The sequence below is a fragment of the Piliocolobus tephrosceles genome, chromosome 2, assembly GCF_002776525.5.
Source record: "Piliocolobus tephrosceles isolate RC106 chromosome 2, ASM277652v3, whole genome shotgun sequence".
Lineage (NCBI taxonomy): Eukaryota > Metazoa > Chordata > Mammalia > Primates > Cercopithecidae > Piliocolobus > Piliocolobus tephrosceles.
In genome coordinates, this window is record NC_045435.1 from 41,209,346 (window position 1) to 41,225,692 (window position 16,347).

Consider the following 16,347-nt stretch of genomic DNA (forward strand, 5'->3'; position numbering starts at 1 on the left):
AAAGAAAGAAAGAAAGAAAATGTAGATTTCCATTGTCCAAAGTGACAGTGGAAGGACAGGCCTTGAGTTTCTCAGGGAGGAGAAGCAGCCCCACGAAGGTTCCGGGCTTGGGTCCACTGTGCATGGGACAGCTCCAAAAGAGGAAGGTCCCAGCGTTGCATCTAGTAGGGAGGCATCAGCTGCTCCCGGCTCATGAGGGAGGAGTGGTGGTAGCGATCCCGAGTGGCAAAGTCTGCGTTCTCCTGGGTGAGCTGAGTCATCTCCATGTCAACCTTAGCCAGGGATGGCGCCAAGATGATCTGCTCCTGAGGGGACCGCAAGCTCCTGCAGTGAGAGAGACACAGAGGATGGTGAGGAGGACAGAACAGAGACTGAACAGTAGAGGTGAGTCTACTGGGCATAGAGAAATTATTTGTAAACACACATATATTTAAATGTTTAAAACATAATTGTTAAAAGGTATATGTACAAGAATATATGAACTCAAAGCACGAGAAATACAAAATATCAAATAAAATAGAGAGAGACAGTGTGTGATATTTACCCTCCCTAAGTAGAAAGTATAAAGTTGTACCTACCTGATAGGAAATAACCGACAAAGAGAGGTTTTTGCCTTCCAAATGGTATCATGCTGGGGCTCTGTAGCTTTTCTTTGCTTTTTTTGTCAAAAATAATGGAATGGAGAGGCTGGAACATTGACAAGAGTGGAAAGAGAAAACTTCTCGTAGATGTATTGAAAATAAAGTTGAATAAGGAATGATTTCAAGAGCTAAGGCTCACACAGCAAGCAGCTAAGAGGGACTGCAAAGGCTTTTGACACCAAGGTGGTCTCAAGTGAAGAACAAGCCCCATATGGATCCCATTGTCACTGGAGTCTCTGCACATGGTTTTGGTTGGGGTAAACTGGGAAAGAAAAATGTTAGGGATGCACAGGGAAAGTGCTAAGAGGAAGAAAGCAGTGAGGAAAGCTCAGCTTGGCTGCCCGGGCAGCTGCTACAGAAGGCAGACCCAGTCACAGCTCTGTCCCCAATCAGCTAGGTGGCCTCCGGAAGCCTCTTTACCTCCTTGTGTCTCTATTTTCTTATCTTCCCGGGTCTCTTCCAGTTCCTATAGTCTGTGTTAGGTCCTTAAGTCATAACTTAGACATGGATTTCCTCTTAAAATTTTTACTCTAAAAGAATCATCTACTTTATGAGTAGTAAGCTTCAATTGTTTGAATATGGAATATATTTGAGAGTTGCAAAAAGGTAGAAATCTAATATTATAGATCCATGGAACTTAAACAGAAAGTTTCAATGGACTGTGGCCAAAGGTCCTGCTATAGAAGTTCAGATCATATGACTATGTCATTACAACTAGTTGTTGAGAACGTATATAAATTACATAGGTCTCTGAGGTTCTTGAGAACTGAATTAACTTCTATAAAGTCTGAATCTCCAAAAAGGTTAGGAGGTGACAAAAATGTCATACCAGTCAACATGTAAGTGTTTTTGCTAATGCTTTTGTTTTGATTTTTTAGGTGAAGCCATTACATTCTTCTGAGTCTGGAGAAATAAAATACTTCACTCTCTAGTCTAGAATGACTGTCGAATCCTCATTTGGACAGTTGCTAGTGCTTCAAGAAAGAAAGCCTTCTCAACGACAGGTTCAACTTCACAGAGTTCACAGGAATTGTAGGCATAACGGAGGAAGTAACCTAGCCAAATTCTTCTGCCAAAACACACTCTACATTCTTCTTCTTCTTCTTTGGTTTTGAAGAGCATTTTGGGGGTTATAGTTGGGGATTGGGAGGGGAACTTAAAACTACAAAGCAGAAACACAGCTACCAATCTCTATTTTTTTTTAATTTTGTCTTATTTTTATTATTTGAGACAGTCTCATTCTATTGCCCAGGCTGGAGTGCAGTGGTTGATCTCAACTTACTGCAACCTCTGCCTCCCAGGTTCAAGCAATTCTCATGCCTCAGCCTCCCAAGTAGCTGGGATTACAGGTGTGCACCACCATGCCCGGCTAACTTTTGTAGTTTTAGTAGAGATGGTGTTTTGCCATGTTGCCGAGACTGGTCTCAATCTCCCGGCCTAAGTGATCCACCTGCCTCAGCCTGCCGAAGTGCTGGGATTACAGGTATGAGCCAGTGCATCTGGCCAATCTCTATTTTAAAATAAATCACCATTTTTGGTTTTTTTGTTGTTGTTGTTTTTGGAGACAGGGTCTCACTCTATTGCTCAGACTGGAGTGCAATGTTGTGATCTCAGCTTACTGCACCGTCTGCCTCCCAGGTTCAAGCGATTCTCCCGCCTCAGCCTCCCCAGTACCTGGGACTATAGGCACCTGTCACCATGCCTGGTGACAGGGTTTTGCCATGTTGGCCAGGCTGGTCTCGAACTCCTGACCTCAGGTGATCTACCCGCCTCAGCCTCTCAAAGTCCTGGGGTTACATGTGTGAGCCACTGCGCCCAGCCTTTGTTGGTCCTTTCACCCTCCTGAATAACCATCCCAAAATATCACCCAGCAGCCATGGTGAGGCCAATAAGTTTGATGTTGATTTAGCTGAGGCCTCTGCCGCCCACCTCACAGCCTACAGAGCCTGGTTTTGTGTTATGAATGGTGTGGACTGATTCTACGCCAACCAAAGTGCTGTCCTTTTCTAACAATAATCTCCCCCTAGTATAGTCTTCTTTCTACATAGCACTGCTGTGGCCTCCAAGGTGAAATCCTAGGAATTCAGAGTACAACATAAGGAGTGGTGACCTCCCATGGCATTTTTAGGCTTTAAAAATCAGAAATGACTAAAAATATTCCTGTAAATCAGGCAAGGCAAAATAGTCTCACCCACACACCACTTGCAGCTCCAGAATCTGTAGGTAGCTTTTACACAGAATCTATTTCCATTTAAACTCTACTCTTTCTCAGGACTGGGTTGTAGGGGAGAAGAGATCAGTGAAGATGTGTTGTGACCTGGCTCGCCCAACCTTGTGCATCAGACAGGACAAGAGGCAGAGAGCTCACTCACCCTCCCTACAGCTCCACAAGGGACATTGCGCCCAGATGGCCCAAGTAAGCAGATGACAGGGTGCTCCCCATGCACCCTAGCCTCCATCCCTGGGCCCTCTCCCTGTTGGTTTCTATAGCCCTTCTTGTCATCCCAAGCTCCAGCAGGAAGGCTTTATTTCTTGTGCCATCTTGAATAGATCGGCAATGTTTGTGAAGAGTTGTCTTCAAAAGGATTCTTGGGAATGGAGAGTGTTTAATGGGTGTGGTGATGATGGCACAGCAATGTGAATGTCCTTAATGCCACTGAACTGCACACTGCACATAAACATGGCTAGGATGGTACATCTCATGTTACATGTATTTCACTATTTTTTTTTTTTTTTTTTGAGATGGAGTCTTGCTCTGTCACCCAGGCTGGAATGCAGTGGCGAGATCTCAGCTCAGTGTAAGCTCTGCCTCCTGGGTTCACACCATTCTCCTGCCTCAGCCTCCCGAGTAGCTGGGACTACAGGTGCCCGCCACCACGCCTGGCTAAGTTTTTCTATTTTTTAGTAGAGACGGGGTTTCACCGTGTTAGCCAGGATGGTCTCAATCTCCTGACCTGGTGACCCACCCATCTCGGCCTCCCAAAGTGCTGGGATTACAGGTGTAAGCCACTGCACTTGGCCTTTTTTTCTTTTTTTTTTTTTTTTGAGATGGCTTCTCACTTTGTCAACCAGGCTGGAGTTCAGTGGCACGATCTCAGCTCACTGCAACTTCTGCCTCCCCAGGTTCAAGTGATTCTCCTGCCTCCGCCTCCCTAGAAGTTGGGATTACAGGCACACCACCACGCCCAGCTAAGTTTTGTATTTTTAGTGGAGATGGGGTTTCACCATATTGGCCAGGCTGGTCTTGAACTCCTGACATCAGGTGATCTGCCCGCCTCGGCCTCCCAAAGTGCTGAATTTAAAAAATAGGGCTATGAAGTTACACCTGGGATCAATGGCAAAGGATCCCATGATCCACTAGCAATGTCTGGACATGGAGGGTGGAAATACTAGCAAGTACAACTCGGACATCTAGAGTCTCAAAAACCAACAAAATGTAACCAAATGAACACTGGGTTGGGTTTTGCCTGGATTTTCCTAGCCTGCAGCTCTAGCTCCTCACTGATATTGAAAGGGGAAGGGTGGGTGTCATTCCCCAGAATCTCCGGGCCTTAAAAGGTAAGAAGCAGTGGTACTGCAAGAGTGGAGGAGAAGGAGTGAGATTAGGGCACATGTGAAATATACCTTCTCTAGGAGGCTTCTATTTCTTACGAAAAGTTTTTTTCCCTTTTCCTGTGTATCTGACCATGGAGGTCCCACAGAAATCCTCCAGGATCTCCACTTTATTTCTATACTTGGCCTCTGCACTGTCCCCAACCCCATCATGTCAACTACCTCTGACTCAGATGGAAGAATGTGCGTCCTAGCGTTACATTTCCCTGGGGCTTTAATCTTGTGTGTGATTATGCATTGATGCTAATGTGTCTTAGACTGTAAACTCACTGAGAGTAATGACTTATCACCCCAGCAACCAGATTCTAAATAAAGCCTCTGTTCTTGATGACTGAGGACAAGAAGGGAAGAGGACATGAGCCTAGAGGAAGCTTCTGATGAGCCGAATCTGGGGGCCGAGTGTGGTGGAGTGCACACGAGAGTAATATCTGGTCTCCCGGAGGTGCCCAGTTGTTAGGTTCCCATGACACAATCCAGGCCCAAGCCCAGCCACGAATGGGACACCCTTGGCACCTCCCAGGACTCTGGACACTCATCCATTCTGGTACTGGCTCCACACTGGCACAGACCTGCAGGAGGGGAGCAAGAGAGACCTCATCCACCGGAAAAAGCTGAAGTTGGAGGCTGATCCTGCAGGGAAGACATATACATAACCATTTTTGAAGGTTCTACATATGCATCTAGAAGCTCAGTTTTAATAGGGTGAATGCACACCCCAGTACACACACACGCACAGAATTAACACAAATGTTTTCCTTTTCCAGTCTAACCAAACAATATTCATTGTAATCCTCCAATGATAGCAGCCTACTAAGGACTTTTACTCATGTGAATCTTTCAAAACTTTATTTCTAAACTCCAAAATCACTCCCAAAAAACTGGATAAAGTGCTATAAGGAAAAATGCAGAAGACTTGCTAACTTTAGTTTTAGGAATTAAAAAACTTTGATAATTTTTTAAGACTCATACTGACAAGTGTTGAATACACGCTATGAAATTTTCTACTAGACCATACAGTCACTGAGAATAGGGAACATGTCTTTTTCATCCTTATAATCATCACAGTACCTCATGGGATGTGGAACTTAAGAATTTTTTAACAGGTGTTAAGTGAATCAAATAGTTCCACATGTAGAAATGTTAGAGCTGAAGTTTGAAGTGACACTGTTATTGATTCTAGACAAATAATCCTGACATCAAACACACTGATTAGAATAGGGTTTATCAATTGATAAAAATCCATCCCTCCTTTGGTGTAGATTTAAAAACATTTACATAGTAAACTATATATAACTTTAGAGAAACAAATAAAATGTGATTTTAGAAAATGCTTTTCTAAATTATACATACATATGATTGAAAATTGATTGATTAGATAATGTTCAATATACGATCAGGAAAATAGCATTATTTTAAGAGACTTATGTTAGAATCTCCACAAATATCAACAGTATGCAGCTGATAACATGTTTCCTCAATATAATTTAGGCCCTTATGGCTAAAGGGACGATAAATTTTAGATCTGCATTTGCAATTGCAAAGAGAAGATTTCTAATATATTTTGAGATGGTCAGAAGGAAGAAAATAAACATAAACATTTTATTAACTCATCCTACTTAAGTGTGATAATTTAGATTCTAAATTATTTGAATTTTACATGGACATTGGCCTGAAATTTGATTTCATGTTTTCCTATGAATAGATTTCTAGGAAATACTGAAATTTCTTAAGATTAAACTACTTTTTAAGAAATACAGAAGCAATCACTGAAGTAATCACTGTTAATTAAAATACATTCTATCCATGAAGTCAGCTAATATAAGGACCTCTTCTTAATATTACTGTTTTCTAAATCAGTATTTTTAATACACACGACTTAAAATGTTTGAAGTGCATTTCTTTCAAAGTCTTTGAAGTGCATCAGACTATTCTAATTCTAAAGAACCTTTTTTTTTTTTTTTTTTTTTTTTGTCAGAGTCTCACTGTTGCCCAGCTGTAGTGCACTGGCTTGATCTCTGCTCACTGCAACCTCCGACTACCATGTTCAAGCAATTCTCCTGCCTCAGCCTCCTGAGTAGCTGGGATTACAGGCGCCTGCCACCATGCCCGGCTAATTTTTGTATTTTTAGTGGAGATGGGGTTTCACCATATTGGTCAGGCTGGTCTCGAACTCCTGACCTTGTGATCTGCCCACCTCGGCCTCCCAAAGTGCTGGGATTACAGGCATGAGCCACCAGGCCCGGCAAACTCTTTTTTTTTCTTTTTTTTAAGTTTGCCTACTTATGGGCCATTTGATTTAGTTAGTAGTTGTAACAAGTTGCTTTATTTTAAATTGGGGCATCATAGAATTTTGCTGAAAAGGGCTCTCTAATGTATTTTTAAACAGCTTTATTATTAAGGAATAATTGATATGCAATAAACTGTGTATTAACTATATTTTCTTGTTTTCTATATTCTAGATGCTCGGGCATTTTGGATCTTGATCCTGGAGGGTCTAGCTAATTCCTAGATACTGAATAGCAAACAATTCTCCAGTGGGTGGGCTTTTGATATACAAACCAACCAATCCAGGACCCTCCCCTTAATGTAGTTCTTTATCAAACTCTCCCACACCAAGCCAATATTACCCCTGCCCTAAATCACACCAGGACGAGACAACTATAGTTCATCCCTATAGCCCAGAGTCTGCTACTATTACTCAAATTATTCAATCCTAACCTTACACAGTGTACCTACCCTGCCTTGCTCATTCCTTTTCACAAAAACCCAAAAAAGGCTCTAGACCATGATCTTCCCTCTTCCTCTTCTGCCCCATGACTGACCCTGGTCCATCCCCACCTGGCCTTGCATGGCATGCCAAACCTCCTGTTTCTAACGATCTTCCTCCTTCATGACAGTCATTTCCAGGTCAGTGTGTTTTACCACATCTGATTAAAACAAATCCTGGGTACATCTGCAGAACAAACTGCATGTAAAGACAGTCCATGACTTACAATTATTCTTTATGATTGGTTTATCAGGACATAATCCCATCATTAAGTCAAGGAGTATATTTAAAGTATACAATTTGGTCTGTGTGTGTATATGTGTGTATGTGTATATATCTAACCATGTATACACTGTGAAACCATCACATAAGCAAGATAATGAACGTGTCTAGTGCCTCCAAAAGTTTCCTCAAGCCACTTCATAAGATCTCTCTCCCATGTATCCTTACTCCCCTCCCATTCAAAAGTATCCACTGATCTGCTGTCACTATAAATTAAACCCAGTCTCACAAGTGTTTTTTGAAGGTCAGAAGTCCTTAATTTTGATAAAGTCCAATTAATAAATGTTTTCATGCTTTTGTTGTTGTTGTTTTTTTTTGTTGTTTTTTTTTGTTTGTTTGTTTGTTTGTTTTTTTGAGACGGAGTCTCCCTCTGTCGCCCAGGCTGGAGCGCAGTGGCCGGATCTCAGCTCACTGCAAGCTCCGCCTCCCGGGTTTATGCCATTCTCCTGCCTCAGCCTCCCGAGTAGCTGGGACTACAGGCGCCCGCCACCTCGCCCGGCTAGTTTTTTGTATTTTTTTAGTAGAGATGGGATTTCACCGTGTTAGACAGGATGGTCTCGATCTCCTGACCTCGTGATCCACCCGTCTCGGCCTCCCAAAGTGCTGGGATTACAGGCTTGAGCCACCGCGCCCGGCGCTTTTGTTGTATTTAAGAAATCTTTGCTAACTAACAGTAGCAAAAGTTTTTCTCTTACATTTCCTTCTAGAAATATAATAGGCTTAGGTTTCACATTTAGTTCTAATATCCATTTTGAGTTATATTTTTATATGGTATGATATATGGGTGGAAGCCTACTTTCTGCATATGGCTTTCCAGTTGTTTCAGTGCCATTTGTTGCAAGACTATTCTTTCCTCCCACTGAATTAACTTTGAATCTTTTTCAAAAATCAGTTGACCAAATATGTGTGGGTCAGTTTCCGAATCCTCTACCCTGTTCATTGATTCACTTGTCTAGCTTTTCCATACCATACTGTCTTGATGACTTTAGCTTTTAAAATTAGTCTTGAAATCAGAAAGCGCAAGTCTTACAACCTTATTCTTCTTTTACAAAATTGGTTGGGCTATCAGGTCATTTGCATTTCCATATAAATATTCTAGAATCTGATTGACAATTTCTATAAAAAGGCAGCTGAGATTTCGACTGGGATTATGTTAAATCTATATAAAAATTTGGAGATACTTGAAATTTTAAGAATATTAAGTCTTCCAATTCATGAACATAGTATATCTCTTCATTTATTTCTTTAATTTACTTTTTAGTTTTTTTTTTTTCAGAAATGCTTTGTAGTTTTCCTTTTCTCCTCTGTAAATATGGTGAATTACATTGATTAACTTCAAATGCTACATGAACCTTGCATTCCTGGAATAAACCCACTTGATCATATTGTATTATTCTTTTTACATATTATTGCATTCAGTTTGTTAAAATTTTGTTAAGAATTTTTGCATCTATATCCATGAGATATGTCAGTCTATAGTTTTCCAAAGATTTTTTATAGAATTAGTATTTTTTCTTCCTTAAAGGTTTGGTTGAATTTATTAGTAAAGCCGTCTGGGCATAGGCTTTTCTCGCTGGTAAGGTTTTTAATGACCAGTTTAATTTCTTTAAGAGACGACCTGAATAGCCCTGTATCTATTTCTTCTTGAGTGAGCTTTGATAGTTTGTATCTTTCAAGGAATTTGTCCAATTCATCTAAGTTGTCAATTTATCAAGAGAAAGCTGTTTATATTATTTGTTTATTTCACTTTTAATATCTGTAGGATTTCTAATGATGTCATCTCACTCATTCCTGGTATTGGTAATTTGTGCTTCTTCTTTTATTCTGATCAGTCTGGCTAGAGGTTTATTAATTTTACTGATCTTCTCACATAATAAGGTTTTTGCTTCATTTGCCTTCTCTATTTTTTTTTCTGTTTTACATTTTGTTAATTTCTACTCTGATCTATTCTGATTTATTATTCCCTTTTCTCATCTTACTTCGGGTTTAATTTGCTCTTCTTTTCTAGTTTCTTAAGTTGGATGTTAGGATCATTGATTTGCAAATGCTCTTCTTTTCTAATGTAAGCATTTGATGCTATAAATTTCCCTTAGCTACATCCCACAATTTTGCTCTTCCATTTTCACTTTTATTCAGTTCAAGATACTTTGTAATTTCACTCTGCTTTCTTCTTTGAATCATGGATTATTTATTTTCTGTATTTTAATTAGGGTTATGTAATATTCTTTAGTTTCTAAATATTTGGGGATTTTCTTTTCTTTTTTTAAATTTTTTATTTAGGAGACAGAGCCTTGTTATTTTGCCCAGGCTGGCCTCAAACTCCTGGCCTCAAGTAATTCTCCTGCCTTAGCCTCCCAAATAGCTGGTGTGTGCCAACTGTGCCTGGCTTATTGAAGGATTTTCTGATATCTTTCTGTTATTTATTTCTAATTACTCCGCCCTTTGGTCAGAGAGCATACTCTGTTCTTGAATGGACTTGAATACTTTTAAATTTATTGAAATATTTTTTATGTACTAGAATATAGTCTCCCCTGGTAAATGTTTCATGTATAATTGAAAAGAACGTATATTCTGCTGTTTGGGGGTAGAATGTTCTCTAACTGTCAATTAAGCCAGGTTTGTTGATAGTGTTATTCAAGTCTTCTATAGACTTACTGATTGTATACTTAATGGTTTTATCAATTATTAGGAAGGAGGTATTGAAATCTCTGACTACAGTTGTGAACTTTTCTATTTCTTCTTGTGGTTCTATCAGGTTTTGGTTTGCGTATTTCAAGGCTATGTTTTTAAGTGCATAAATGTTAAGGTTTGTTATGTCTTCCTGATATGTTTTTCCCTTCAGCTTTATGAAATGACCCTCTTTATCCCTGTAATATCCCTTTTCTCCAAACTCTACTTTGTCTAATGTTAATATACCTACCCTGGCTTTGTTTTTCATTAGTGTTAGCCTGATGTATCTTTTTTCATCCTTTTACTTGTAATATGTTTGTGTCTTTATATTTAAAGGAGGATTCTTGTGGGCAGCATATAGTTGGGTCATGCTTTTTCATTCAATCTGACAATCTCTGGCATTCAATTAGGGTGTTTAGACCACCCATATCTAGTGTGATTATTGATATGGTTGGGATTATATATACATAAACCATCTTGAAATTTGTTTTTTGTTTGTCTCATTTGTCCTTTATCATCTTTTTCTTCTTTTTCTGCCTTATTTTGATTACTTTTTATCTCCTTTATTGGCTGAACTATAACTGTTGTGTTATCTTAGGTTGCTTTACGGTTTATAGCATACATTTTAAACTTACCACAATCTATCATCAAGTGATGTTATAGTATTTAACAAAGTATAAGAAACTTACAACAGTATACTTTCATTTCACTCCTGGCTCTTGTACTGTTGTTATCCATTTTACTCCCACATATCTTATAAACCTCACACTAAGTTATTATTTTTATTTGTAATCATTCATATGCTTGTCACAGTTCTCCTCCTACACTATAAACTATTTGAAAATGGGATTCACATATGAATCAGTGTTGGCATTCAATTGACATTCAAAACTTTTTTTGTTGTTTCCAATGAATGGTAAAGAGAATGAGGGAACCAGTGGCAAAATGGCTCTGCTGCTTACCAAGGTGAAGCCCTGGACTAGCCCAGCCAATGTAGAAATACACGATGGCAGCAACACCCATGTTAACCAGGGTATACACCCACTGTATCACAAACATGATGAGAAGGGACCCAACAGCCTGTGAAAACAGAATAGGAAGAGCAAATCACCTAATGGCTTTCTACATGGTAAGCAAGCCACAAGGCTAATGTCTTCAGCAACGTTCCCTCTCATCAACTTCTGATCACTGTAAAAGTCTGAATAACTGAAGTCTATGAATAATTCAAAAAACCTCATTTAAGCAGATATTTGGGCAGATACCCTCTGAGAATAACTCTTTAATTAAAACTATCAATTAGATATTTTATCTTACCTCCTTGTCCCATTCTTCCCTATAAGAAACAAATTAGGATGAAAGTATAACTTAGTGTACCTTAAAATTTAGTAACCCAGAAGTTATCATAGACAATTAATTATTTAAAAAGGAAATTATTGATTAAAATAAGCGGTTCATTGAATGTAATCTTGCCATATGTAGTCTCATCTAAATTCTAATACAACAGGCAATTAAATCACATTGCTTCTAATTAGGCCCTCCATCTTTCCTCCCCCTCAGCCCAAGATCACATGTGTGTCCACCTGAACTCTGTCCCAAGAACAATTGAGATCGAGATGAAGTTACTCACCCCCAACAGGGAGACCCAGGGGTTGCACATGTGGGTATAGAAAGAAGTTGATCTTCTCCAGATATCTTGTTCTTGGAGCCTGGACTTCAAGAAGAAATCTAAAAAATAGCCAAAGATTTGGCTGCCAAATTGCTATCAACCCTCTACTATTTTTTAGGAGAAAATACCTATGAGTTCCTCTTCCCCAATTTTGTAACTTAGCCTGAAAGACAACTCCCAGGGCTTGCTCTTGGAGGAGGAAGAAAGAAGTGTTTACGGCCTCCTCCTACCAGCCAATGATCTGAGAAAGAAAGGGAAGGGAGAGACAGAGTGGAGAGGAAGGTCCTCTGATGCCCAAGGCACATCTGTCTAGATATGTCATCTAGGGGGAGGGAATTGAAAACTCAGGTCTCCCCTCTTTTTCGGATGTAAGGGGTTAGAGTGGGAGAACTAGACATCTGGTATTCTTGGCTCCCAGGTGTGACCACTGGGACTGCTAGGGCAGGTTGGCTTTTGTCTAATGAGAGATGGTCTTTGCTACCTTCTGACTCTGAAGGTTAGCTCATGTTACACTGGTCTCAGGTATCGACCAGAAAGTGATGAAGCAGAGAGATGGAGGGAGAATTGCTCCTCTGATTCCTTCCTCTGGCAATTGAAATGGCTGAGGGGAAAGGGGCCCAGCAATAAGCAAATGCATAGTCCTGCCTCATCCTTTCAGGCACAACAGGGCTTCTCAGAGCTATGCCATGTTCTGTTTGGCTCTGCATTCTCAGTTTACAGCTGGTTCCAAAAGCACTCAATTTAAAAATAATAATAATAATTTTTTTAATGTCAGAGTAATGAAGTTTGGGCTTTTAGTGTAAGCCTCACCCAAATAGTGTACACTGTACCTATTAGGAAATTTCTTCTCTCTCAATTCCCCTCTCACCATCCCACTCTCCTACCTTTCCAAATCTCCAGTGTCTATTATTCCACAATCTGTGTCAATGTGTATACATTATTTAGCTCCCACTTATAAGTGAAAACATGAGGCAGTTGACTTTCTATTTCTGCAGAAATGCTCAATTTAACTATGAAAATGCATCTAGATTGTTTAACAATATGGTCTAATCACCATGAACACACAATAATGTTTCAAACAAATGGTATGTTGGATTAACTTCACAGTATGTTTATACTTCACTTCAACACTAAACTTCAGGTGTTCTCAACTTCATAGTTTGTTGCTCAGGAAATACAGTAGAAAGCTCCCTACATAGCCCTTCTCTGTTCTCCAATATCAAATTCCTGCTGAAGCCAAACTGTCTTGACTGTGCCATCTCCACTGCCCAGCCCTTTCTTCTTCACTACAGTCCAGAACCTGTCTCGTATACCAGAGTTTTCCCCACCTCAACCACCCCTGATGTGTTGGTTCCTGGAATCTCTCTGGGATCCACAACTCATGGATCCCCTAGCCCTCTGCTTATCTAACTCTTACGCATCCCTCAGGTCTCAGCTCAGTTATCACTTCCTCGGGGAAATCAGCCCCCACAGGAAAATCTAAATATAGTCCCTCATACCATTAATATTTCCTTACGACCCATTTCCTTCACAGCACTTAGCATCATTTGTAGTTGTATACGTATTTACATGTTTCCATGCCCACTGGATTATATGCTTCATGGGGGCAGAGTCCACATCCATCTTGAGCCTAGGGCTTGGCATGCAGCAGAACTCACTAAGTATTCCTAGACCAAGTCTCCCATCCTCTCTGGTCACTGTGGTTTTATGACCTAGCCCCTTTGAAGCACATGCCATCAGACTATTTCACACCCTACCCTTTATCATTACAGTCTTTTACCAACTTGTCATTCTCTTGCTTGTTAAATATTTCAGCCCCTGGCTCACCATCTTTTTCTCTATCAGCATCCATTGTCATCCTTGGTGACTTCTACAAAAACAACTCATCCAAGGCCCTGCTTTCTCAATTCCTTGAAATCCTCATACTAATAACATTTTCTTTCCCTCATCCCAACCATTGACTCCCTTAGCTGCACTTGCAGCGTGCCATTACCAGTAACCTTACACTTCCTAAATCATGACTTTAAGCAATCTACTCTCAGCCCATAACCTCCTTTAAAAACAATGTTAAGCTCATTTGCTCTGCTGTTCCTCATTCCAACCATTCATAGTCTACAGAGGGACCTTTAGATGATTTGCCTTAGTATGTTTTTGATTTCCATTACCTACCTCCCACTTTCCCTACCTTCTTACCTAGCTTGGGTTCCACCATCTAAGACTATCAGCATTCCCTTACAGACACATCTGCTCCCATGCTTCAGCATTACTCAGCAGCCTCATACCTAGGCAACTCATTCTCCTACTCTCTGGTAGAACAAATTTACAAGCTGTCTTCTCCAAAGAGAACTTTTCATGTTCTCTCATCACCAAATCAGCCAATTCACTTGCATCTATACCCTCTATTCTGCCTTCCTTCCTTTCACAGTGGATGAACAGCCTCTGATCCTAAAGCCCATCCCTCCACTTGTGCTGTGATCCCATCCTTTTTGGCTTGTTCAAGGACTTTGTTCTCACATCATCAACTTTTCTATCCCCTACTGAATCATTCCCATCAAATACAAATACACTGTCATCTCTCCCACCTAAACAAACATCTACAGGTCACCCCTTGCCCTATTTCTGTGTCTCCCTTATAGCAAACCTCCTCAAAAGAATTGCCTATGCAGTCTCTATATCCCATTATTTCCTCAACCCACTCTTAAGATTGTATCCACTTTTCCACTAAAACTACTCTTACCAAAGTTGCCAATGATTTGAATCTTTTCAAAATCTGTGGTCAACTCCTAGTCCTCATTCCGTTTGATCTTTCAGGCAGCATCTGATACATTTGATTACTTTCTCCTTATTGAAACACTTTCACCTCTAAGATGCCTTACTCTCTTGATTTTTCTATGTCACTCCCCACTCTCTCAGTCTTCTTTGCTGACTTACCTCCTCCTTCCAGCCTGAAAATATTGGAGTATTCCAACATTCCGTCTTCAGCACTCCTTTTTCCCATGTATACCCACTCCTAAGAGATTTCTTCTAGTCCCATGGCTTTAAATGCTACTGATATATTGATGACTCCAAGTTTATATCATCCTTGACCTCTCCCTTGAACTAAGTTTTGAATAGTTCATTGTCTTCTCAATATCACCCATTAGTTGGCTAATAAGCACCTTAAACTTAACATGACTAACACAGAAATCTATTCACCTCAAATCTTCATTTGAATAAATAACACCACCATTTACACAAACATGTAAGATTCATCCTTACTCCCTCCTTTCTCTCACACTTATACTCATTCCGTCCATAAACCTTGTTGATTCTACTATCAAAATATATGCTGAATACAATCACTCCTCACTGCCTCCACTGCTCCCGTCCTAATCCAACCCACTTTCATCTTTCATCCATTTACTGCAGTGGGCTCCTGTGGTACAGACCCCAGCTAGAGTACAGTCCCCAGGATTTCTCACTGTTAGGTGTAACCATGTGACTAAGTTCTCAGCAACAGAATGTGAACAGAAGCAGTGAGTGCCACTTGTGGCCCAAGGTCTTTAAGAGAACATGTGCCTCTTCTCTGTACACTTTCCCCTTCCTCTGCCTGAAATCTGAATGTGGTAACTCAGTCTTGACTGTGCACATGACTAGGTTCGAGGGCATAGTGAAGTCGTACAAATGGCAGGAGCCTGGATCCCTGAGTGGATGCATGGAAGAGAGCTTCCCACGGAGTTGGAACACCCTTCTTGCACTGTAATGCAAGTAAATAACATTTTTTGGTGATTTGTTTAGCCTACCCTAATTAATATACCTCCAAATTGGCCTTGGCTCTCTCTCTTACCTCTAAAAGTCACTGATCTTCTTAAAGTCTGACTCTGGTCACATTGTGGCTGTAGCTAGAACTTTCTGAGCCTTCCATCACACTCACAATGGCCCACATGGCCCTATACAGCACTGTCCCCCACTTTCCTCACTGGACTCCTCTCACCTCTCTTCGCTGGCTCACCGCTCTCCAGTCACTAGTGGGCCTCTGCCATTCTTGATAAGTTGCCAGTCCAATTCCCACCTGGACCTTTCTACATGCCAGTTCCTCTACCTGGAACTCTTCTTCTACCTCTCTGCATGTAAATCATTCTACACCTTGAGAAGACTTCATCCTCTCAACATCTATTTGCCTTCATCATGTGCCTCCAAGTATTATGCTTATCTTTTTATACATCTACACCTTCAGGGACGAGGACCCTCTTTTGTATTCTAAATGCCAGCTCTAGGCATTTAGAAGTTTGTGTATAGGAAGCGCTTGGTAAAAATCTCCTTAATAATTATGGATTAAAATAAAGCCTGCAAGATTGATCTGAATGGATGGCTCTAGTACTTTTCAAAAAATAAATTCTGTTATGATTGCCATTAATTAAATTGCATAGTTTTAACAATTTAATTAAATTGGTTATTTAGTTTTGTACTTATCACTTATTGACATCACAGTGTGTATTTGCTTACTTATCATGTCTTCCCCTACCAGAATGTAAGCTCTATAACAGCAAAAACCTTCTATGTCTATTCAGCATGTTAAATTGTGAAGTTTTAACAATTTAATTAATGGCAATTATAACAGAATTATTTTAAAAATTGTTTAATTTTAACAATTTAATTAATGGCAAACATAGTCTTAGTAAAATACAGTTGCCCCCTTGGTTATTAAGAAGGAACACTAGACTGGGCAC

The 16,347-nt window shown here is 40.1% G+C and overlaps 1 protein-coding gene across 1 annotated transcript in view; it reads right to left on the bottom strand.

The window, feature by feature from the left end:
- Positions 1-12: 12 nt before the first annotated feature.
- The window catches only part of SLC12A8 (solute carrier family 12 member 8), a 129,475-nt gene continuing 113,140 nt past the window's right edge, over positions 13-16,347 (bottom strand). Inside the window, exons 11-14 of the mRNA XM_023215151.2 lie at positions 11,600-11,697; positions 10,935-11,052; positions 4,823-4,883; positions 13-324 (exon numbers count right to left, since the gene is read on the bottom strand). Coding sequence (XP_023070919.2) covers positions 162-324; positions 4,823-4,883; positions 10,935-11,052; positions 11,600-11,697 — 440 coding nt within the window. The 3' untranslated portion in view covers positions 13-161. The remainder of the gene's footprint in view (positions 325-4,822; positions 4,884-10,934; positions 11,053-11,599; positions 11,698-16,347) is intronic.